The sequence below is a fragment of the Salmo salar genome, chromosome ssa17 (genome assembly GCF_905237065.1).
Source record: "Salmo salar chromosome ssa17, Ssal_v3.1, whole genome shotgun sequence".
In the NCBI taxonomy this organism is placed as follows: Eukaryota; Metazoa; Chordata; class Actinopteri; order Salmoniformes; family Salmonidae; genus Salmo; species Salmo salar.
In genome coordinates, this window is record NC_059458.1 from 58,862,891 (window position 1) to 58,887,321 (window position 24,431).

General features: G+C 43.8%; 1 protein-coding gene across 4 annotated transcripts in view; it reads right to left on the reverse strand.

The window, feature by feature from the left end:
* Window positions 1-11,666: 11,666 nt before the first annotated feature.
* LOC106576194 (scm-like with four MBT domains protein 2) overlaps window positions 11,667-24,431 on the reverse strand; it is a 56,024-nt gene continuing 43,259 nt past the window's right edge. For 2 of the 4 annotated variants that reach the window (XM_045699838.1, XM_045699837.1), the window contains 15 exons: window positions 23,232-23,329; window positions 22,235-22,336; window positions 21,860-22,090; window positions 20,959-21,085; window positions 20,764-20,877; window positions 20,547-20,589; window positions 18,961-19,028; window positions 17,936-18,075; window positions 15,636-15,745; window positions 15,329-15,504; window positions 15,128-15,172; window positions 14,812-14,972; window positions 13,987-14,259; window positions 13,657-13,785; window positions 11,667-13,075 (listed from right to left, as the gene is read on the reverse strand). In XM_045699838.1, the coding sequence (XP_045555794.1) occupies window positions 12,935-13,075; window positions 13,657-13,785; window positions 13,987-14,259; window positions 14,812-14,972; window positions 15,128-15,172; window positions 15,329-15,504; window positions 15,636-15,745; window positions 17,936-18,075; window positions 18,961-19,028; window positions 20,547-20,589; window positions 20,764-20,877; window positions 20,959-21,085; window positions 21,860-22,090; window positions 22,235-22,336; window positions 23,232-23,329 (1,958 nt within the window). In that variant the 3' untranslated portion in view covers window positions 11,667-12,934. The remainder of the gene's footprint in view (window positions 13,076-13,656; window positions 13,786-13,986; window positions 14,260-14,811; window positions 14,973-15,127; window positions 15,173-15,328; window positions 15,505-15,635; window positions 15,746-17,935; window positions 18,076-18,960; window positions 19,029-20,546; window positions 20,590-20,763; window positions 20,878-20,958; window positions 21,086-21,859; window positions 22,091-22,234; window positions 22,337-23,231; window positions 23,330-24,431) is intronic. The other 2 variants (XM_045699840.1, XM_045699839.1) reach the window with 1 other exon arrangement.

Below are 24,431 nucleotides of genomic sequence, written 5' to 3' on the forward strand. Positions count from 1 at the left end.
GGTGGGCTATGTACAGGCGCAGTGATCTATGAGCTGCTCTGACAGCTATCTATGGTTGAATATCCCAAATAGTGCGAGTCTTTTCAGATTCTGAACGCTCCCAACTCTGGCTCGTCCTATTTACTACCAGTGTTTGTAGAAACTATACCCCGTCGATCAGTTTATAATTGGATAGGACAATTCCCGGAAAACTAGGGCTAGGCTATCACGCCAGAAAAGGGTCAGCAGTAAAGGGTCATTGGAAGATGGACGATAATCCAGCTGTCCCGCAGCTGTTGAGCTGCTCAGTTCCCATCCCAGTTTCAGTTCTATTAAATCAACTCATATTGAGCTTGTCAGCTGCGTCCACTAGATGGCGATACTTGACTATGGAGTAAATGGTGTGTCTGGCGAATGCACAACATATTATCCTAATGCGGGGGGGGGGTGTAAATAAATATGAGGTTTTAGATATATTTCAATGTTGTCTTTTTCTTTCCAAAAACAGTTGTATCACTGGTAAAAAAAAATGACTGTTAGTTGTCTTCCACCCAGTAGGTAGGTAGGTGCCTGTTAGTCTGGAATCCCAGCGCTTGTGCAATGTGCGTCAAATGCCATGCTGGTCATGCAAACCAGTTCTCCCACTCTCTCCAGCCTGCAGCCTCAGCCCAGGCAGTCTCTGAGGAGATAGGAGATATGAGAGATAGCCAGGCTGGGCTGTGATTCCCCTAATACATCCAGTGCCATGCTTAAACACTGTACTGCGCGGGCAGTTTTATATTCATTTCTTCTGTTGTTCGTTAGTCATGCTGTTGTTATGAAAACCCTTCACAATGTCATATCCATTTTTAAAAAGAAAATTCCTATGACGTACTCTTATGGTGTAGCACATTGGAAATTTCTCTCTCTCGTTCTCTCTCTCTTCATTTTTCTGTGGTAAAGAAGAGATAGATTCTTTGGAAAAATAAAAGATAATGATCTTTGAACAATTCTGCTCTACACTGGTAGTCAATGCCCCTTACTGTTAGACATGATATTAACAGTACACTCTTAGAAAAAAAGGTGCTACTGTATCTAGAACCTAAAAGGGTTTATCGGCTGTCCCTATAGGAGAACCCTTTTAATAAGAACCCTTTTTGGTTCCAGGTAGAACCCTTTTGGGTTTCTTGTACAACCCTTTCTACAGATAGTTCTACATGGAATGCAAAATGGTTCTACCGAGAACCAAAAAGGGTTCTACCTGGAACCAAAAATTGTTTTCCTAGGGGACTGCCGAATAACCCTTTTGGAGCCTCTTTTACTAAGAGTGTAGACCTTTGCCATTTTACAACATCATCATTTATTTTTAATTTCTCTTTTCTTTTTTATTTACTATGACGTAACCTCTTGGAAAAAACATCTATTCATTATTAAATGAATCTAATAAAATCCAAGAGATTCAGTAGATTCTGTTCCACTGAAAGAGGAAAGCATGTTCATGTTTTAAGTTTTTATCTCTGTCCCCCCCACATCTCTCTCTGTCTTTCTCTGCTTTTCTGCAGTAGCCTATATCTGGGGGAATCTATTTTGCATGGCCAGGAATCCTGTTTGATAGTGACCCAGGTGTGTTAAACCCCTAGAACTCCCCACACCATCAACGTCTTAGTTTCCAGCTAAATGAAGCAGCCAGAGTTACGTTACATATGGATTTAGCTGACAAGATAGCATAAAACTCCTCATTCCTTTTCCTGTTTAATGATACATTGAATTTCCATGTATTAATAAATGGTATCTTCAGAATCTCTCAACCAAAGCCTCACACCAAACTGGACTTATTAACATGAACCTGTAATGGGGCAACTCTTTCCTCTGTGCAAATCTCTCTGAGTATGTGAATGAATGGGCAAAGAGATGATGCCTAGCGTGTGAGTTAGTGCACAGCAGTACGGTAGAGCTATATTATCGACATGAGGAGAGTAAAGATGGGAAGATGGTGGAGGACAGACAGAGAGAGAGAGAGAGAGAGAGAGAGAGAGAGAGAGAGAGAGAGAGAGAGAGAGAGAGAGAGAGAGAGAGAGAGAGAGAGGGGGAGGGCAACGTGTGTGATTTCAAAGTGTTGTTCCTTTGTACGGCTCACAGATACGGTACTGGGGGAGCCAGCCTGTACCTCTTTTACACACGTTGCCATGGAAACCAGCCCAGCAGCTGTATGAATCCCAAGAAATTCCTCCACCCATTCTCCCCCATACTACCCCACCCCCATACACACATACTACACACACACATGCACACGCACGCATGCACACACACATGCATACCCTCACACACACGCACACATTCCCCACCACATACACACATGTAGTACACACATAAACATCTCCCCCATCCACAATTAGGGTTTCACAAATCTGGTAACTATCCCAAAATTCCCTGGTTTTCCAGAAAACATGGTTGGAAAAATTCTGCCATATGCAGGGAATAAGCAGGAAATCCGGAATCCTCCAAGTAGGTTTCTGGAAAACCTGGGAATATTGGGAAACAACGCATGCATGAAATGACCTGATTTAATAGTAAGCCCTCTATAGCAGAAGCCCTGTAAAGCCTCTAGTAACCAAGGGACTCCTCTAGTAAACAGGGACATTCCTCTAGTAACCAGGGGAATTCCTCTAGTAACCAGGGGCAATCCTCTAGTATCCAGGGGCTCTCCTCTAGTATCCAGGGGCACTCCTCTAGTAACCAGGGGCACTCCTCTAGTATCCAGGGGCTCTCCTCTAGTAACCAGGGGCAATCCTCTAGTATCCAGGGGCACTCCTCTAGTAACCAGGGGCAATCCTCTAGTATCCAGGGGCTCTCCTCTAGTATCCAGGGGCACTCCTCTAGTAACCAGGGGCACTCCTCTAGTATCCAGGTGTTCTCCTCTAGTAACCAGGGGCAATCCTCTAGTATCCAGGGGCACTCCTCTAGTATCCAGGGACACTCCTTTAATGCAATTTTAAAACACTAACATGCTATTTGGAGAAGATCAAAAACAAGCATAAATGACCCCAGCCATTATGACCTTGGCTGCTGTAACTTCATTCACCTCCGTCCATCTACAGACACACAGCCTATTAGCTATACAATTAGCCGCTACACCTTTAATCAACACCGGGATTAAAATCTATAATTCAATACGTACAGCGGAATCTGTTAGCAGAAATTAGCAGTTTTAAAAGCTAATTTCCTGTAATTCTACACATTTTGTCATGACTTACACCATGTTAGTATGATATCTGAGCGAGAGTGACTAACAAAATTAATGGGGGACCCCTGGAGGTCAGGGCCCCTTGGCACATGCGCTGCGTGCCCGGTCAGTAATTCAGTCATGATTACTACGTTTAATTATCTGGCTAGACTAACTACACTAATGAATCCAATCTAAACAGTTTTAACTGACATGTGGCTAATTGAGTTAGTGTCAGTGAGTGGCGTATAACAAGAGGAAAACTGCTGATGCACAACCAAATTTTAAAATTGCACCTTGTGTATTCTACTATTCTAACTCTCAGCAGTAAGATGAGACCTCGACTGAGTTCCCCCAAAAATAGTCAAAATAAAACTGAAAGCTGCGACCCACAGACCTACAAAGACATGCACAGCGAGAACAGAGCGAGATAGACAAGCAAGGAAATGATTCAGCAACTACAGAGAAAACAAACCGCGACCTTCGACTTCAGGGAAACATCTACCATCTAACTATGTCTTCTATGAGCAAAGACATACCAATTAAGTACTTTCATTAGTGTCATTTTCCACATGGAATGAAAAGTTACACACTTACTTTCAGTAAATGTCATAAGTTTGGACACACCTACTCATTCAAGGGTTTTCTTTATTTGTACTATTTTCTACATTGTAGAATAATAGTGAAGACATCAAAACTATGAAATAACACATAGGGAATCACAAAGTCACCAAAAAAGTGTAATCAATATATATTTTGCCACCCTTTGCCTTGATGACAGCTTTGCACATTCTTGGCATTCTCTCAAACAGCTTCATGAGGAATGCTTTATCCAAGTCTTGAAGGAGTTCCCACATATGATGAGCACTTGTTGGCTGCTTTTCCTTCACTCTGCGGTCCAGCTCTTCCCAAACCATCTCAAGGTTGGGTTTTGTGGAGGCCAGGTCATCTGATGCAGCACTCCATCACTCTCCTTGGTTAAATAGCCCTAACACAGCCTGGAGGTGTGTTTTGGGTCATTGTACTGTTGAAAAACAAATGATAGACACCCAAAGCACAAACCAGATGGGATGGCATATCACTGCAGAATGCAGTGGTAGCCATGCTGGTTAAGTGTGCCTTGAATTCTAAATAAATCACAGACAGTGTCACCATCACACCTCTTCCTCCGTGCTTCACGGTGGGAACCACACATGTAGAGATCATCCGTTCACCTACTCTGCGTCTCACATAGACACGGCCGTTGGAACAAAAAATCTAACATTTGGACTCATCAGACCAAAGGACAGATTTCCACCGGTCTAATGTCCATTGCTCATGTTTCTTGGCCCAAGCAAGTCTCTTCTTCTTATTGGTGTCCTTTAGTAGTGGGTTCTTTGCAGCAATTCGACCATGAAGGCCTGATTCACACAGTCTCCTCTGAACAGTTGATATTGAGATGTGTTTATTTTGGCTGCAATCTGAGGTGCAGGTAACTCTAGTGAACTTATCCTCTGCAGCAGAGGTAACTGGTTTTTGCCACTGCACTTGAAGAAACAAAGTTCTTGGAATTTTCCGCATTGACTGACCTTCATGTCTTAAAGTAATGATGGACTGGCGTTTCTCTTCGCTTATACGAGCTGTTCTTGCCATAATATGGATTTGGTCTTTTACCAAATAGGGCTATCTTCTGTATACCACCTCTACCTTGTCATAACACAACTGATTGGCTCAAACGCATTAAGAAGGAATGAAATTCCACAAATTAACTTTTAACAAGGCACACCTGTTAATTGAAATGCATTCCAGGTGACTACCTCATGAAGCTAGTTTATAGAATGCCAAGAGTGCGCAAAGCTGTCATCAAGGCAAAGGTTGGCTACTTTGAAGAATCTCAAATATAAAATATATTTAGATTTTTTTAACACTGGTTGCTACATGAATCCATGTGTTATTTCATAGTTTTGATGTCTTCACGATTATTCTACAATGTAGAAAATAGTCAAAATAAAGAAGAACTCTGGAATGAGTAGGTGTGTCCAAACTTTTGACTGGTACTGTACATACGCACCGACACACACAGAAATGGAGCATGGTAAATGGAACATGTCTTGCGTTAAACATCTGGGCTGATCACTCCAATAGGATACAATACTGAGCAGCATGAGAGGGAAATGGGTTCAAAATGGAGCATGGGAGAGGGGGATGAGATACAGTAGAGGAAGAGAGGAGAAAAGAAGAGTAGACACTCTGTAATGTCCTGTCAGCTCTCAGTCTTGCAGGCTTTGAATTTCACTGACGCAGCGTGTAGCCTTAGTGATCACCATGAACACTATGACCTTAGAGAGATGGACAAAAAACCTTCAACAGACCCCCTCCATCTCACATTAGGCCAGCTACTGACAGATAGTCCTCTTAGGGAGGTTTTAACAGACCACACAATACCATCCCTTTACCAGGACAACAAGGAATAAATCCCACTCATAGGTCTGAAATGGTACCCTTTTTCCCTATGTAGTGCACTAATTTATAATGCACAACCCATGGCTCCGGTAAAAAGTGGGGAATAGGGTGCCATGTGGGGAATAGGGTGCCATTTCGGTGGCACCCATAGTCTTGAATCGGATCTCTGTGACAGGAAGTTAAAGAGAGTCCAATAGTTGAAGTTGACCTCCTAGTGGAGCTGTAGTTTAGTTGTGTTCATTACTTGTAGCTTTAGCTAGCTGTCCTTTATGAGGTGCAGATATAAGATCTGCTTACTCTGCCTGGTTCTGCCTGTATGAAAAGTTTGCCCTCCACTGTCCTTCTCCGCTGGGTTCCACTGTATTGAGTTTGAAGCCTCCTTGGCCTCTCTCCGTGTATGATTTGGTTCAAACTCACCTTCAGTCTTATTGTTAGAGCTGAGGAAAGATGCGTTTGATATTTCTCGTAATGGAGTGATGTATTTTTTGCCTCAAGAGGCTCACGACTCGTCTCTTTTTTTTCTCTGCTGGCTTTGCTTGGCTGGTTGGCAGTCAGCGGAGCATTAATAAATGATAAAGGAAATCAAAGGCTTACCGACAGCATGATTGGATACAACATCTTGAAGAAACAGTACATGTAGACAGTGCATATCATTTGAGAATATTATTCTTTTTAAAATAATTTCCTACCATTTTAATGCATTTAATGTATTCTATTTGGTATGAAAGCCTAAAGACAAGCAGTGAAATTCAAATCCAACTGATGGCTTTTTCAATTTTTGCCCACCCCTCCCTCCCACACACACACCTCCCTCCCCCTCTAACACATTCCTGTTGTGTTTCACTGCTAATTATTTTTCAAAGGAGCAATTTATTTCCATTTTCAGAATTTCATCCATTCCCCCAAAGATAACATCATTGAATTCATTATCTTTGAGAGAGAGATGAGGGGGTCCAGAAAAAGATTCATATTCTATCTCTCCATCTCTCTCTTTCTCTGTCTGTTTTTCCCATTTCAGATGCATCCTTCACTTTGTAAAGGCATATGGAAATGGGAGAGGAGCAGATGGTGATTTGGTCCCACGGGCAGTACAGATGACTTATGAATAATGAAGAATAGCGAGGAAACGGTTTGGCTGGTTACACAGAGGTGTGATGTTATAGATACACAGTCGTTCCACACAGCTAAACCTTAATCAATAGTGAATCATTTCTGAATGATGATGCACCCACAGCGCCACTTCATATCTGTCTGCTTGAACTACTTGTCTATCAAATGGCTTAGTGACAGACAATTAACGGAAGACAAGGTTAATTTGAATTACACAGTTTTTTTATCAACTACTGTAATGTACAAAGCATATTCCCTTTGGAAACGTCCTTTACTTCAGCTCCTTTATTGGGAGTGTGTATTTTACTAAATACTTAAGTTTAATCAATCAAAACAAATCAAATTGTATTTGGCACATGCGCCGAATACAACTGGTGTAGACTTTACTGTGAAATGCTTGCATACAAGCCCTTCCCAATGATGCAGAGTTTAGATGTTGGAACATTGCTTCGAGCACTTGCTTCTATTCAGCCACAAGAGCATTAGAGAGGTCGGGCACTGATGTTGGACGATTATGCCTGGCTCGCAGACGGTATTCCAATTCATCCCAAAGGTGCTAGATGGAGTTGAGGTCAGGGCACAGTCAAGGCCAGTCAAGTTCTTCCACACCGATCTCGACAAACCATTTCTGTATGGACCTTGCTTGTGCATGGGGGCATTGTCATGCTAAAACAGGAAAGGGCCTTCCCCAAACTGCTACCACAAAGTTGGAAGCACAGGATCATCTAGAATGTTATTGTATGTTATAGCGTTAAGATTTCCCTTCACTGGAACTAAGGGGCCTAGCCAAACCATGAAAAACAGCCCCAGACCATTATTCCTCCTCCACCAAACTTTACAGTTGGCACTATGCATTGGGGCAGGTAGCATTCTCCTGGCATCCACCAAACCCATCAGATTGCCAGACGGTAAAGCATGATTCATCCCTCCAGAGAACACGTATCCACTGCTCCAGAGTTCAATGGCAGCGAGCTTTAAAACACTCCAGCTAACACTTGGCATTGCACATGGTGAGCTTAGGTTTGTGCACAGCTGCTCAGCCATGGAAACCCATTTCATGAAGCTCTCAACTAACAGTTCTTGCGCTGATGTTGCTTCCAGAGGCAGTTTGGAACTCAGTAGTCAGTGTTGCAACCAAGGACAGACAATTTGTAATTCTTATTTTCAATGACAGCTTAGGAACAGTGGGTTAACTGCCTTGTTCAGGGGCAGAACAACAGATTTGTACCTTGTCAGCTGAGGGATTTGAACTTCCAACCTTTCGGTTACTAGCCCAACGCTCTAACCACTAGGCTACCCTGCCGCCCCACTTTGTGGCTGAGCCTAGATCCTAGACGTTTCCACTTCACAATAACAGCACTTACAGTTGACCGGGGCATCTCTAGCAGGGCAGAAATTCTACGAACTGACTTGTTGGAAAGATGACATCTATGACGGTGCCACGTTGAAAGTCACTGAGCTCTTCAGTAAGGCCATTCTACTTCCAATGTTTGTCAATGGAGATTGCATAACTGTTCTCGATCTTATACACCTGTCAACAACTGGTGTGACTGAAATATCTGAATCCACTAATTTAAAGGGGTATCCAGATACTTTGGTTTATATAGTGCATGTACATAAAGGCAGGGTAAAGTGACTAGGCATCAGGATAGATGATAAGAGTCAAATAAAGAACAAAGGAGCAGCAGCAAATGATGTGTAAAACTGTGTGTGTGTGTGTGCGAGTGTGTAATGTGTATGTATGTACAGTTGAAGTTTGAAGTTTACATACGCCTTAGCCAAATACATTTAAACTCAGTTTTTCACAATTCCTGACATTTAATCCAAGTAAAAAATCCCTGTCTTAGGTCAGTTAGGATCAACACTTTATTTTAAGAATGTGAAATGTCAGGATAATAGTAGAGAGAATGATTTATTTCAGCTTTTATTTCTTTCATCACATTCCCAGTGGGTCAGAAGTTTACATACACTCAATTAGTATTTGGTAGCATTGGCTTTAAATTGTTTAACTTGGGTCAAACGTCCCACATAGCCTTCCACAAGCTTCCCACAATAAGTTGGGTAAATTTTGACCCATTCCTCCTGACAGAGCTGGTGTAACTGAGTCAGGTTTGTAGGCCTCCTTGCTTGCACACACTTTTTTCAGTTCTGCCCATAAATTCTCTATAGGGTTGATGTCAGGGCTTTGTGATGGCCACTCCAATACCTTGACTTTGTAGTCCTTAAGCCATTTTGCCACAACTTTGGAAGTATGCTTGGGGTCATTGTCCATTTGGAAGACCTATTTGAAACCAAGCTTTAACTTCCTGACTGATGTCTTGAGATGTTGCTTCAATATATCCACATCATTTTCATACCTCATGATGCCATCTATTTTGTGAAGCGCACCAGTCCCTCCTGCAGCAAAGCACCCCCACAACATGATGCTGCCACCCCCGTGCTTCATGGTTGGGATTGTGTTCTCTTTGACATGCAAGCCTCCCCCTTTTTCCTCCAAACATAATAATGGTCATTATGGCCAAACAGTTATATTTTTGTTTCATCAGACCAGAGGACATTTCTCCAAAAAGTACGATCGTTGTCCCCATGTGCAGTTGCAAATTGTAGTCTGGCTTTTTTATGGCGGTTTTGGAGCAGTGGCCTCTTCCTTGCTGAGCAGCCTCAGTGGCGGTTCTAGACCATTTCAACTGGGGGGGCCAAGTTGGGGCCAGTTGTACTGTTAGAGGGGCCAGTTACATTAGACGTTATTGTTGTCATATCGTTTTCTTCACTGCATTGCAGGCATTAGCAGGCAAAAGACCATGTTTATAATCATTAGTGTTCCGCCTTGCCACTGTCTAATAACGGATGTAAAAAAAGAACGATAGCAAAAATGTGTTATGTAAAAATTATTTCATACTCCACATGTAGGGGGGCCACAAGGGTGTCCAAAATTGTTGTTACAGGGGCACTGCCCCCCCCAGAACCGCCCCCGAGCGGCCTTTCAGGTTATGTCGATATAGGACTCGTTTTACTGTGGATATAGATACTTTTGTACCTGTTTCCTCCATCAACTTCACAAGGTCCTTTCTGTTCTGGGATTGATGAGCACTTTTCGCACCAAAGTACGTTCATCTCTAGGAGACAGAATGTGTCTCCTTCCTGAGCGGTATGACGGCAGCGTGGTCCCATGGTGTTTATACTTGTGTACTATTGTTTGTACAGATGAATGTGGTACCTTCAGGCATTTGGAAATTGCTCCCAAGGATGAACCAGACTTGTGGAGTACAAATTTTTTCGGAGGTCTTTGCTGATTTCTTTTGATTTTCCCATGATGTCAAGCAAAGAAGCACTGAGTTTGAAGGTAGACCTTGAAATACATCCACAGGTACACCTCCAATTGACTCAAATGATGTCAATTAGCCTATCAGAAGCATCTAAAGCAATGACATAACTTTCTGGAATTTTCCAAGCTGTTTAAAGGCACAGTCAACTTAGTGTATGTAAACTTCTGACCCACTGGAATTGTGATACTGTGAATTATAAGTGAAATAATCTGTCTGTAAACAATTGTTGGAAGAATTACTTGTGTCATGCACAAAGTAGATGTCCTAACCGACTTGCCAAAACTATAGTTTGTTAACAAGACATTTGTGGAGTGGTTGAAAAACAAGTTTTAATGACTCCAACCTAAGTGTATGTAAACTTCCGACTTCAACTGTATGTATGTGTGTTTGTGTTGTGTCGGTCTGCAAACGTGCACGTGTGGGCGTTTGTCGTTTATGTGAATGTGTTTGTATGCGAGTGTCAATGTAGTGTGTGTGAGTGTGTATATTAACCAAGACAATTACTGAAAACGGTATAGACTAATCCTTTTCTAACTTGATTGTTGTCTCTCTGTCTTTATCTTTCTCTCTAAACGACCAGACCAGTGCTGTCGTGACCCAGATATAGGCCTGCTGCAATGGGAGTGCTGTAGTGTGAGAGCACAGAGAGGTGGTTAACCGCAAACACACATGGCTAACTCTTCTTCACCAATTTGCTCTGTTTCCCAGGTCTCTACAGTCTATCACAGCTGAGTCCTGACACACAATACTACTGCTCTATGTGAATGGAGTTATGTAGATCTTAACAGGATCCACTAACCTGATCCACTAATATCCAATCACAACCCTCCATCTTAAGTGACAGGCCTCTCGACACTTGCCAAAGAAAATGAAGGAAATACAAGACATGGTAAGGATTGATGCCTTTTTGGAAGATCTGACAAAATATTGTAGTCGTCTGCAGTTGCCAGCTCTTACTCTTAATATCGGGCTATTGTTATCAAAAGATTTACTATTACATTCACTGTTTGAATACATTAAAATCATCGACTGACTTCAGAAGATAGTCTGAAATTGCCACTTGTACATGAGATAAAAAAAAATGCAGCTTTTTAAAAATTTAAACCAGTTAAATGGTTGTTTACTACTCTGCAATCAAAATGTATCCAGTTTGTTTTCAGATACAGCTGGGAAAAGGGAGAAAAAAATCATGCAAAACAGACGTTAGAAATTGTGTTGCCAGGCAACCATTTTAGGTAGCAGTTGATTAAAACACTTTTCAGACTGGCTCAATCGAAAGTGTCAGAGTTGGTGTATGTTCTATTAAATGCAGTAACAGAAAATTGGTGAAGCACGACTCGCCTTGCTGCTGTGAAATACTCTCATCTGAATATGTACTGTCTGTATTAAATGTATATTACATTAAGAACATGCTACAGTCTGGAAAAACAACAGGCTATTAGTCACTGCCTGCATGAAGAAACACAGTGAAATCCAAATCAGTAATGGAATGGTTATGACTACCTACGTAGTTCACTCCGGCTTACCCTCCCCTGAGTTTATACATGGTTTCAAAAAACACCTTGACCAATTCTTCATCTCTATAAAAGCTAGAAAACAAAACGTCATTACAAAATCTGTAGAAATTTATTTTCTTATCAACACTTATCAAAAATATCTGCACAGCATTTTGCATAGATGGATACAACGCATTTGACATGACTGTTTACATGATTGTGAAAACAACTTCTTAAAAAGTGAAAAGGGTAAAAAGCTCATTCAGGACTTTGGTCACATTGTAGATACTAGCAACAGACTATCTGTTGATAAGCAACTGCTTGCTAAGGTTACGGTTAGGGTAAGGTTTAGAATAAGGGTTAAGGTAAGGGTTAGGTTAGGGCTAGTAGATAGTTAGTTGAAATGTTACTGATAGTCTGTAGAGCATCTACAGATGGACCATCCAAATAAAGTGTTACCAGGATTTTTTATAAACTTAATGAGAAAATGCAGCGGACCTACTATTTCCCTATGCACACAAGAACAAACAGATAATTTAATAACAGGACTAAATTACTATTGACTGGAATAACTCATGAACATCCTTAAATACATATTTGAACCCAAAGACTTGGACATTTCAATAGCCTATCAACTCTCTCTAAATATATTTTTCTTACATCCAAATAAGATATTATATCTATTCAATAAGGAATACAATAAATATTGCAAATATATTGTAGGTTACTAACCGATTTTCGTTAATGAAATATATTAAGCTAATTGACTTAAATATAACAAAGAGGGAAAACGTTGAACAAATATTTAATAACATTTGTTCATAAACACTATCCAGGGCCATTAGTCTGAAACAGCATGTAAAAAAAATACGATTTTCCAGGAAAATAATCCTCGATTTCAAAATGTTCCAAGAAAATAATCCTCGATTTCGATCAGTTTCTTCACAGATCTGTATTCCATATGGATTGACTCATATGTATCGTACTCAACCATTCACAGTTGACTGATCCTTCCACACAATATTATGGAAATCGGAACCTTCCAATCCATCTCTGCCTGTTGTCGCAGATGACGTCCTGAGCTCCGTATGTGGGTAGCTCCTCCGCTACTTCCTCTGACGTCACTTCCTTCTCTATGTGACATCAGTAATCCACGGAAAAGTGGCTGGGTAATCCATGTCCAGAATTGAGGAATTCCTAAGTGACAGCATTACCAGTTTTCCCACTTTCCTCCCAACCTTCTAGACCAGGTAATCCCAGACTTGGCATTAAGCGAAATCATCTCTCCTCCTCTTCCTCAGATGAAGGTGTACTGGGCGGGGCATCTCCAGACAGCCTGTGCTCTACAGGGTAAAAGGTGCCAGGTGAGATGCCCAGGATCAGTTGGCGTACTGGGCATAGAAGGCCACCTTGACCCTCTCTATCTGGTGACACAGCTTGATGGCTGGACCCAGCTTCAGCTCCATACACTCCTGGACTGTGGGCAGGGTCAGCAACAACAACGCCTGGCCATCTATGTCCTGCAGAGACAATAAGGACAGAGAGACAGAGAATAAGGACAGATAGACAGAGACAGAGAATCAGGACAGAGAGACAGAGAATAAGGACAGAGAGACAGAGAATAAGGACAGCGAGACAGAGACAGAGAATCAGGACAGAGAGACAGAGACAGAGAGACAGAGACAGAGAATAAGGACAGAGAGACAGAGAATAAGGACAGCGAGACAGAGACAGAGAATCAGGACAGAGAGACAGAGACAGAGAGACAGAGACAGAGAATAAGGACAGAGAGACAGAGAATAAGGACAGCGAGACAGAGACAGAGAATCAGGACAGAGAGACAGAGACAGAGAGACAGAGACAGAGAATAAGGACAGAGAGACAGAGAATAAGGACAGCGAGACAGAGACAGAGAATCAGGACAGAGAGACAGAGACAGAGAGACAGAGACAGAGAATAAGGACAGAGAGACAGAGGAAAGGATGACGATGTCAAGGATAATGTGAAGAGACAGTCTGTACATCAAACGAGAAAGTGTGTTGAATTGGGGACGTGTGTGTCTGCATGTATTTCAGAGTGTGTGCACAGTGTGTGTGTGTACCTGCTCCTGGAAGATGTTGGCGAGAGCAGCACAGTCGGTGGAGGTGATGAAGGTGACCACGTCTTCTACGGACCACTCCAGAGGGTTCCTCTCCAACACCAGCCGGCACTCCGCCTCACTACACTCTACCTGGAGGACCACAGGACACATGGCCACAAAGATTCATCTACATGCAGGACATTTATCAACTGGATATGACATCAGGACGCCATTCACTGACCATACCAGGGCCACCCGGCCACCAGGGAGCCAAAGAACCTATCAAATACTAAATCACATCTTCATTAATGTGGGTCTGTGTGTGTCTCTGCATGTAGCATTTGCTCTCACCTGCATCTCCTGTCTCTTGGGTGGGTGGTACTTGTTCCCCTGGTTATATGACAGGGACCGAGTGCTCCGCCTCCTGCTTTCAGGACCCTCACGGCTGCCCGAAGCTATGCCGGTATGAGTGGCCCTGCGTAGCGTCACAGCGCGCCGCGGCCGGCTGTTAGCCACCTCCACAGAGGAAGTGTCTGTGTGGTCCTCGCGCGGCTCAGAGCTGGTGCCTTCTTCACTGCCCGACTGCAACATAAGATCATCTTCATCCTCGTCTTCATCACTGTCCTGTAGGGAGTTATAGGGTCAATCTTAGTGCAGTGACAATCAAGTCCATTATATTAATAGAGAGAAAGACACACGAAGAGAGAGAGAGGGAGAAAGAAAGACACACAAGAACTGGCCTTCCCTGTGGCTCAGTTGGTAGAGCATGGTGTTTGCAACGCCAGCATGGTGTGTGCCATGCCAGGGTTGTGGGTTCGATTACCACGGGGGGCCAGTACAAAAAAATTATAATAGTAAGAAAAAATAAAAATGCATGAAATGAAATGTATGCATTCACAACTGTAAGTCGCTCTGAATAAGACCGTCTGCTAAATGACTAAAATGTAGAGAAAGAGACGAGAGAGAAGAGATGCACAAAGACAAAGAGAGAGAGAGATGCGGATAGACACATGGAGAGTAAGAGAGAGAAAGAGAGAGACCCATGGAGAGAGCAAGAATGAAATAAAACCAAAAAGAGAGGGGGAGGGGAACACAGCCTTCACTCTTATACACAAGAGAAAGAGAGACATGGAGAGAGCGACAGACAGACCAAATAGAGGAAGAGCTCTGTCAGACCTGTGGTGACCCTGCAGGAGTGTAGTCCACTGCAGACGAGCGCCGTTTCTTCTGGACAAAGATGGCCTTCCTCTTCTTCCTGCGTCGTGTGGGTTTGGCCTCCAGACTCTCCTCTCCTCCAAACGGCTTAGACAGCTTCTTCTTCTTACCGTAGTAATACGCTGGGGACAGAACACTCAACACAGTTCATATGGGCTCATTTCTGACGCAGGTTAGCTATTCATTTAAAAGGGGGTTTAATGAAACAAATGGCTGTGTGTATTTTCGTGTGTGTGTGTGTGTGTGTGTGTTTTTTGTGACAGACACACAAACTCACACTTGTAGAAAATTACTGTATTTGTTCGCGCACGCACACACCAACCTACAAACATATATGAAGTTGATCTTAGTTCCCATTAACAGAAACCCACACATGAACACACAAGTAGAGTAACCACACACACACACACACACACACACACACACACACACACACACACACACACACACACACACACACACACACACACACACTCACTATATTTGGTCTTGGTCTGAATGGAGCAGTTCTCAGGACACTGGTCTGTGACTTGGACGGGACTGAAGAGGTTGGGACAGCACTGCAGCTTCACACACACTTTGCGACAGAAGTCTGGGATCTGCTCTGCCAGACGGACGATCCGGATGGACGATCGATACGTCTTCCCTTTGTATCTAAGGGGCGGAGAGAAACAGTGTCAGCTCAAGCCAATGGGATTGCTCATACCGGACCTTACACTCAGGGTGTTCACCAGGAGCCTAATGGTCGCTCCAATCCTGGTCGAGCTCCTCCAGGTGGGACTCACTTGGCTTTGAGGGTCTCCTCGTGGCAGTCCCAGTGCCGCTCTTCCACATCCTGTAGTTCCCTCAGGACACGCCCAGGCTTGTAGGCCGCATTGATTAGCATGCTCAGCACCTGCACGGGGACACACAGGAGAACACACTTTCTTCAAGATATTGTCATTTTTTTCTCCCTAGTTGTGAAGTGAACGTGACACAAAAACTAGAGAACTACTAAAACCAGTAGAACACAAACACACTCAAATGAACACACATTCACACACTCACACTAGGGGGTATCTAAGGAAATTCAACTTTCTGTCCAAAAATGATGCAGAAAAATTAATCCATGCTTTTGTTACTTCTAGGTTGGACTACTGCAATGCTCTACTTTCCGGCTTCCCGGATAAAGCACTAAATAAACTTCAGTTAATGCTAAACACGGCTGCTAGAATCCTGACTAGAACCAAAAAAGGTGATCATATTACTCCAGTGCTAGCCTCCCTACACTGGTTTCCTGTTAAGGCAAGGGCTGATTTCAAGGTTTTACTGCTAACCTACAAAGCATTACATGGGCTTTCTCCTACCTATCTTTCCGATTTGGTCCTGCCGTACATACCTACACGTATGCTACGGTCACAAGACGCAGGCCTCCTAATTGTCCCTAGAATTTCTAAGCAAACAGCTGGAGGCAGGGCTTTCTCCTATAGAGCTCCATTTTTATGGAAAGGTCTGCCTATCCATGTGAGAGACGCAGACTCGGTCTCAATCTTTAAGTCTTTACTGAAGACTCATCTCTTCAGTAGGTCCTATGATTGAGTGTAGTTTGGCCCAGGAGTGTGAAGGTGAACGGAAAGGCTCTGGAGCAACGAACCGCCCTTGCTGTCTCTGCCTGGCCGGTTCCCCTCTCTCCACTGGGATTCTCTGCCTCTAACCCTATTACAGGGGCTGAGTCACTGGCTTACTGGTGTTCTTCCATGCCGTCCCTAGGAAGGGTGCGTCACTTGAGTGGGTTGAGTCACTGACGTGGTCTTCCTGTCTGGGTTGGCGCCCCCCCTTGGGTTGTGCCGTGGCGGAGATCTTTGTGGGCTATACTCGGCCTTGTCTCAGGATGGTAAGTTGGTGGTTGAAGGTATCCCTCTAGTGGTGTGGGGGCTGTGCTTTGGCAAAGTGGGTGGGCTTATATCCTGCCTGTTTAGCCCTGTCTGGGGGTATCATCTGATGGGGCCACAGTGTCTCCTGACCCCTCCTGTCTCAGCCTCCAGTATTTATGCTGCAGTAGTTTATGTGTCGGGGGGCTAGGGTCAGTCTGTTATATCTGGAGTATTTCTCCTGTCTTATCCGGTGTCCTGTGTGAATTTAAGTATGCTCTCTCTAATTCTCTCTTTCTCTCTTTATTTCTTTCTCTCTCACGGAGGACCTGAGCCCTAGGACCATGCCTCAGAACTACCTGGCATAATGACTCCTTGCTGTCCCCAGTCCACCTGGCCGTGCTGCTGCTCCAGTTTCAACTGTTCTGCCTGCGGCTATGGAACCCTGACCTGTTCACCCAACGTGCTACCTGTCCCAGACCTGCTGTTTTCAACTCAGGAGCGGTAGAGATACTCTCAATGATCGGCTATGAAAAGCCAACTGACATTTACTCTTGAGGTGCTGACTTGTTGCACCCTCGATAACTACTGTGATTATTATTATTTGACCATGCTGGTCATTTATGAACATTTGAACATCTTGGCCATGTTCTGTTATAATCTCCACCCGGCACAGCCAGAAGAGGACTGGCCACCCCTCATAGCCTGGTTCCTCTCTAGATTTCTTCCTAGGTTTTGGCCTTTCTAGGGAGTTTTTCCTAGCCACCGTGCTTCTACACCTGCATTGCTTGCTGTTTTGGGTTTTAGGCTGGGTTTCTGTACAGCACTTTGAGATATCAGCTGATGTTAGAAGGGCTATATAAATCAATTTGATTTGATTTGATTTGAAAGGCTGTTTTTGCTGAGTTACTGTGTGTGTGTGTGTGTATATGTGTGTGCGCACGCGCGCGTGTGTGTGTGTGTGTGTGTGTGTGTAAACAGAAATTACTGACAGCTCAAATTAAACTGAAGCTGCTGCTGAGAGACTGCAGGTGGTTAACAAGACATTTCCTTCTCTCTCTCCTTCCCTCCTTCCCCCCCTCTCCTCTCCTCCCCTCTCCAGTCCTTTAATTAGGCATATGCCTCTCTACTTCCTCCAGAGTCTGTTGTTAGTTTTTCTGATCCCATAGGACTCTGGTCAACAGTAGTGGGAATAGATTTGGATGCAACCAGTATGTTGATGTTTCTCTACTTACCTCTTTGAGGACCAGAGTGCATTTCCCCGGCCCTACAGCCTGGGGCAGCTCAGCGATGCGGCCCTTGTTTAGGTAAGGGCCAGAGAAACAGCGGTGGTTCACATAGATCCTGGAACAACAGTATCTCCCATTGGCTGAGCCTGGGGAGGAGTGAGAGAAGCATCATGGGACAATCATCCAATGACAGACAGGTATAAGAATGTCAGGCAGCCTATCAAGTTCAATCTCTTGATAGACTATATAGAAGTCCAATTAGTTTAGACAGGCAGCCCAATTGTGATATTTTTTCTTACCAATTTGCCTTTTGACCGATCAGATCAGCTCTGAAAAAGATCTGATATAAAAAGATCTGATGTGATTGTTCAAAAGACAAATGAGCGGAAAAACCATCAGAATTGTGCTGCCTGTGTAAAAGCAGCCTAACACTTACATTATGTATGACTTGTTCTAAAACGCCACTGGCTTGTTAATGAGGCTTGTATTGGAGGTGTGCTGTACATAATGTAGTGTGATGCCACACCTCAGTTTACACTTTGTTACTCATACACCTGGAAGTGCACAGCTCCGGTTGAATAGTAATTACACAAATTAGAAATATGCATGAGCACCCCCCCCTTAAAAAATAAACAGAACATGGACTGTGTAAAATGTTGAGTGCTAACAGAAGTGTAATATTGATTAATATGTAGAAGCTTGTTCAAACGCAACACTTTTCTGAGACAAGCTGTGAGGTACCAATTGTGATTGGGAAGAGCAACTGTTATGACAGACGAATGTTGTTTGCTCATAAATATGAATCTGCTTTGAAGCAGATTCACACACACACACACACACACACACACACACACACACACACACACACACACACACACACACACACACACACACACACACACACACACACACACACACACACACACACACACACAGGGCTTTTCCATGTCAATCATGATCATCATTAACTCTCATTTTCATTAATAGCTGTAAATAAATCATCTCATATTTGAATTATGAATCTTGTTTACCTGTATCCATGGCAACGGGCTCGCAGAGGTCGAGAGGGATTGTCTCCGCGGGTTGCGGCGGAGCCAACCTACAGACGGAATATCAATCAACCCATGAATCAATCAATCAATCGAGTGAACAGCAAAGTCGTCCAATCAAAGACACAGCTATTTAAGACCCTGTCAGATTTAGCTTAGTGTGATACATGTCCTTCCCCTAACACAACTGAACAACAATGGGAAAAAATGAGGGCTATTGATGAATGAGTCCCTTGGGTGAGCGATATGTTAAAAGAGGTTAGACGAGAGAGGTTGACAAAGTGTTACTGAAAGCCTCATATGTCGTCTCTGAACGACCACTACCCTGATCCTTCAGAGCTGCGTTTCCCAGCCGTAGACTGAAACATGTCATTTGTCAATATAATAAATCTGTCCGCTGAAAAGAAAATGGCAATTTCCAAGTGAACAGCTAGCTACTGTTCCGGGGGGGGGGGGGCTATGGTTTGAGAGAGAGGGACCTCGAGGCTTTTTAAGGGTATCTACTTGAGTGTGTTCTCCATCTAGGTGGTTGTACTGTAAAGTATAGGCCATACATTTCTGTGGCTGCTGACATGGCTTGGCAATGCATTGATTTGTTTTTAGAGTGGAATAGCAATCTGTGTGGTGGAACTGTTAAAGTGCTGGATGGGGCTTTTCAACAAGGCAATGGCACAGTGAGGGTAGCCTAGTGGTTAGAGTGTTTGACTACTGTAAAATCCGGACTATAAGCCGCAACTTTTTTCCCACGCTTTGAACTTCGCGGCTTAAACAATGACGGGGCTAATATATGGATTTTTCCCGCTTTCAAATTTGTGGGTCCTGACAGCGTGGAGCATTGTCAAAAAATCCACTATCATCAACGGGTTTCGAAAGGCTGGACTGCTGCGTGTTGAAGAGGGCTCAGCGGGGGATTTGCCTCTGGATGAAAGTGACGAGAGCGACAATGAAAACGATCCAATATCGGATGAGGCAATTCTGAGGCTATTCAACTCCGACACCGAAGGAGATGGTTTCAGTGCACAGGAGGAGGAAGATAGTGACCAATGACTTTCTTGGTAGGCTACTGTTTACTGCAAATTTTTATTTTTTGTTACAAGCCGTGTTTCGTTAAAGCCTATTTATTTTTGTTACAAGCCGTGTTTCGTTAAAGCCTATTTATTTTTGTTACAAGCCGTGTTTCGTTAAAGCCTATTTATTTTTGTTACAAGCCGTGTTTCGTTAAAACCTGTGTAAAGTTCATTTGTTTCAATGTACCGGTAGGCACCTGCGGCTTATAGACATGTGCGGCTTATTTATGTTCAAAATAATATATATTTTTTAATTCAGTGGATGCGGTTTATATTCAGGTGTGCTTAATAGTCCGGAAATTACGGTAGTAACTGAAAGGTTGCAAGTTTGAATCCCCGAGCTGACAAGGTACAAATCTGTCGTTCTGCCCCTGAACAAGGCAGTTAACCCACTGTTCCTAGGCTGTCATTGAAAATAAGAATTTGTTCTTATCTGACTTGCCTAGTTAAATAAAGGTTTAACTGTGGTTCACTGTAGTTTTGGAGCATCAGCGAACTTACTGCTTCTCTGGCTGGACGACGGCTATCTTCTTCTGCTGCTGGCCTGCAATCAACACAAAATAATAGGGTTTGCACTGTGTGTGTGTGTGTGTGTGTGTGTGTGTGTGTGTGTGTGTGTGTGTGTGTGTGTGTGTGTGTGTGTGTGTGTGTGTGTGTGTGTGTGTGTGTGTGTGTGTGTGTGTGTGTGTGTGTGTGAGAGAGATGCGGGGATACTTACAGACAGGCTTCAGTGGTGGAGTCAAGAGGTAAGCATTGGTCTCACACCATCCTACAGGAAAGATGTCCATGGACTCCACATCCACAATACATTCAGGGAAGGACTTCGGCAGGCCTGGAGAGGGACAAAAGAGCATGGGGTAAGACAGCTGTCCACACACACACGCGCACACACACACACACACACAGGTCTCACCTTCCAGTCTGAGCCACAGCAGGCGACCCCTGACCTGTGTGATCTGAGCCACACACACCTCGGTGGGCCTGACAGGGTTAACGGCCTCCAGCCACATGTCTTTAGCGAAGCCTCGGCTCTGCCACGCCTACACACACACACACACACACACACACACACACACACACACACACACACACACACACACACACACACACACACACACACACACACACACACACACACACACAGCCAATGGGATAAACAGTAGACATAACAATGGATCCTTCTGACAAAAGACTTAAGCCACACACATTCTCCTTGGTCTCGTTTGATTGAGAGGGAATGTCTGTTGTTTATGAATAATCGCTCATTTAAAAGGTGCAATATGCAGAAATCGCTCCACCATTTCCTGGTTGCTAAAATTGTAATAGTTCACCTAATTTCATTTTGTGACAAAACAAGCAGTCATTGTGTATAGAATCATTGTACCATCTAAACCGCTGTGAAATATATTTTCCATCACCAAAAATATTGTCTTTTCAGCTGTTTGAAGCTGGTGTAAAAAACTTAACATTTTGTACACCAGTGCACATAGAACAGACCCACTGCTTCTTAGACTGGCTTTCAATGATAATGACAGATCTATGACTGACATTTCTATTTGAATTTGGTCGGGTCGTCTAAAAAGTGACATAATGCAGCTTTAAGGGGGGTGGGCACAGGGACGACAAGAGGGAGGAAGAGAGGGGGGGGGGGGAGAGGGATGGAGAGAAGGATGAGGACAGTGGGGAGAAGAGGCATGGAGAGAGGGAAGGAGAGAGAAGGATGAGGACAGCGGGGAGAAGAGGCATGGAGAGTGAGAAGGAGAGAGAAGGATGAGGCGAGGAACTGAAGGAGGAAGGAAGCGAAAGTATCTTACGTCAGGGAAGCATGCGTCGGGGGCGGTCTCAGTCCCACTCTGTTTCAGGTAGTCCGCCCAATCAAAGTCCTGGCTCAGGTAGCCCCTCGGCCGCTCTAGACCAATCCCGTTCTTCAGACACCACTGGACGGGGAGGATGCCCGGCGACTCAGAATGACACACCAGGGACAGGGGTGTGGCCTCTGGAGTGAGGTCGTCCACTGTGACCTGGAAGTAGTGCTCATTGTAGACCTACAGAGAGACAGAATGATGGGAGCGCATTACCATGGCTTCATTAACACATAGAAAAGACTTTTAAGGGTATGACTAGGTGTGATACTGTTTGGTTGGGTTAGACAGAGTAGGCTAAGGTTAGAGGTGGCCAGGTAGGCTCACCTGTGTGACAGATACAGGGCAGATGTGGAACGGTTCCGACTGCGACACCATCTCCAGCTTCATCCCCGTCCTGAAGGAGTGTTTGGTCAGGTCTGCATGGTCCTGAAACAACCGGGTCACCGTGGAAAACACACACGTCTTTTAGTGGTCACTGCAAACAGGCTTTGTTAACAAACACTAAGCAGTGGGGCTAGGCTATATAATTAAAATGTTATTACTTTGATATTAATGACTCGTCTGCTCAACCGCCCAAATATGCTCTGAGTTAGATCAAATAATGGCTATGTGAGTGTAACTAATTGTCTGCGACAGGTGTGTTTGACCTATAGGGACAGATAGAGCTAGCTAGCGTGGCCCTTTGGAACCCACTGCCAGCGAGGCCATCATACAGGTCCAGTCAGACCACTGTCGTCTACGACAGGTACACACCCAGACTTAGGGCCGTGGGAAAGACAGCAGCTTATCACTACACACACACACCATAAACCCACACACAATAAACACACCCACACACAGACAGGAGCGGAGGTGTCGGAGCCATGTAACGTAATCATTTAACGTTGACATTGTTGTCATTTAGCAGACACTCTTATCCAGAGTGACTTACAGTTGGTGCATCCATCTTCAGACAGCTAGGTAGGACAACCACATCGCAATCGTAGTAAGTACATTTTCCCTCCACAAAGTAGTTATTCACAAAGTCAGTGCTTTTGTTTACCGTGGGATTTTATATATGATACTCTTTAAAGTATCAAACATTTTTTCGTTTTTGATTTTTTTTCTAGAAGATGGGTGCGGTCCTGACATTAGTGGGAAGCTTGTTCTACCATTGGGTATCCAGGACAGAGAAGAGTTTTAACTGGGTGGAGTGGAACCTTATGACATGATATCGTCTGTTAAATGACTGATCGGAACTCAGGGGTTTGACTACATTGATTAAGAGAGTATTTGATTTGTGTAACTGTTAAACCATCCGCCCCACATGGCTGATCCTCACCTTGAACACCTCCAGGGGCAGTGGGTTCTGCTGGGCCTCGCTCCGCGCTGCCTCCAGGGCCTCCTGCCACTCGAGAGTGCTCTTCAGGCCGCGCAACTCTGAGACGAGAGAGAGAGACGACAGTCAGAATATGACTGAAACTCAGCATCAAATGAAAGGCCTTACAAATCTCTCCCAACTGTTTATTTAACCTGTTAGGGCTAGGGGGCAGTATTTACACCGCCGGATAAAAAACGTACCCGATTTAATCTGGTTACCACTCCTACCCAGTAACTAGAATATGCATATACTTATTACATATGGATAGAAAACACCCTAAAGTTTCTAAAACTGTTTGAATGGTGTCTGTGAGTATAACAGAACTCATTTGGCAGGCAAAAATCTGAGAAGGTTTCATGCAGGAAGTGGCCTGTCTGACAAGGTGTCGTTCTTCTTGTCTCTGTTTATTGAAGAGTGAGGATCTTAGCTGTCCCGTGACACTTCCTACGGCTGCCATAGGCTCTCAGAAGGCGGCAAAACGCAGAATCGTGGCTTTGCAGGCACTGGCTGAAAAAAAGTAGCGCATTTGGGTAGTGGCTGGTTACAGTACTGTGAGACTCAGGCTCGTGCCCGCGTCGACCGAAAGCTGTGTTTTCTTTCCTCTGTTTAGCTAAATGGACATTCCCGGTCGGAATATTATCGCTTTTTTACGAGAAAAATGGCATAAAAATGGATTTTAAACAGCGGTTGACATGCTTCGAAGTACGGTAATGGAATATTTAGATTTTTTTTGTCACGAATTGCGCCATGCGCACGACCCTGATTTACCATTTCAGATAGTGTCTGGGACGCACGAACAAAACGCCGCTATTCTGATATAACGATGGATTATTTTGGACCAAACCAACATTTGTTATTGAAGTAGCAGTCCTGGGAGTGCATTCTGACGAAGACAACAAAAGGTAATCAAACTTTTATAATAGTAAATCTGATTATGGTGAGTGCTAAACTTGCCGGGTGTTTAAATAGCTAGCCCGTGATGCCTGGGCTATGTACTTAGAATATTGCAAAATGTGCTTTCACCAAAAAGCTATTTTAAAATCGGACATATCGAGTGCATAAAGGAGGTCTGTATCTATAATTCTTAAAATAATTGTTATGCTTTTTGTGAACGTTTATCGTGAGTAATTTAGTAAATTGTTAGCGAATTCCCCGGAAGTT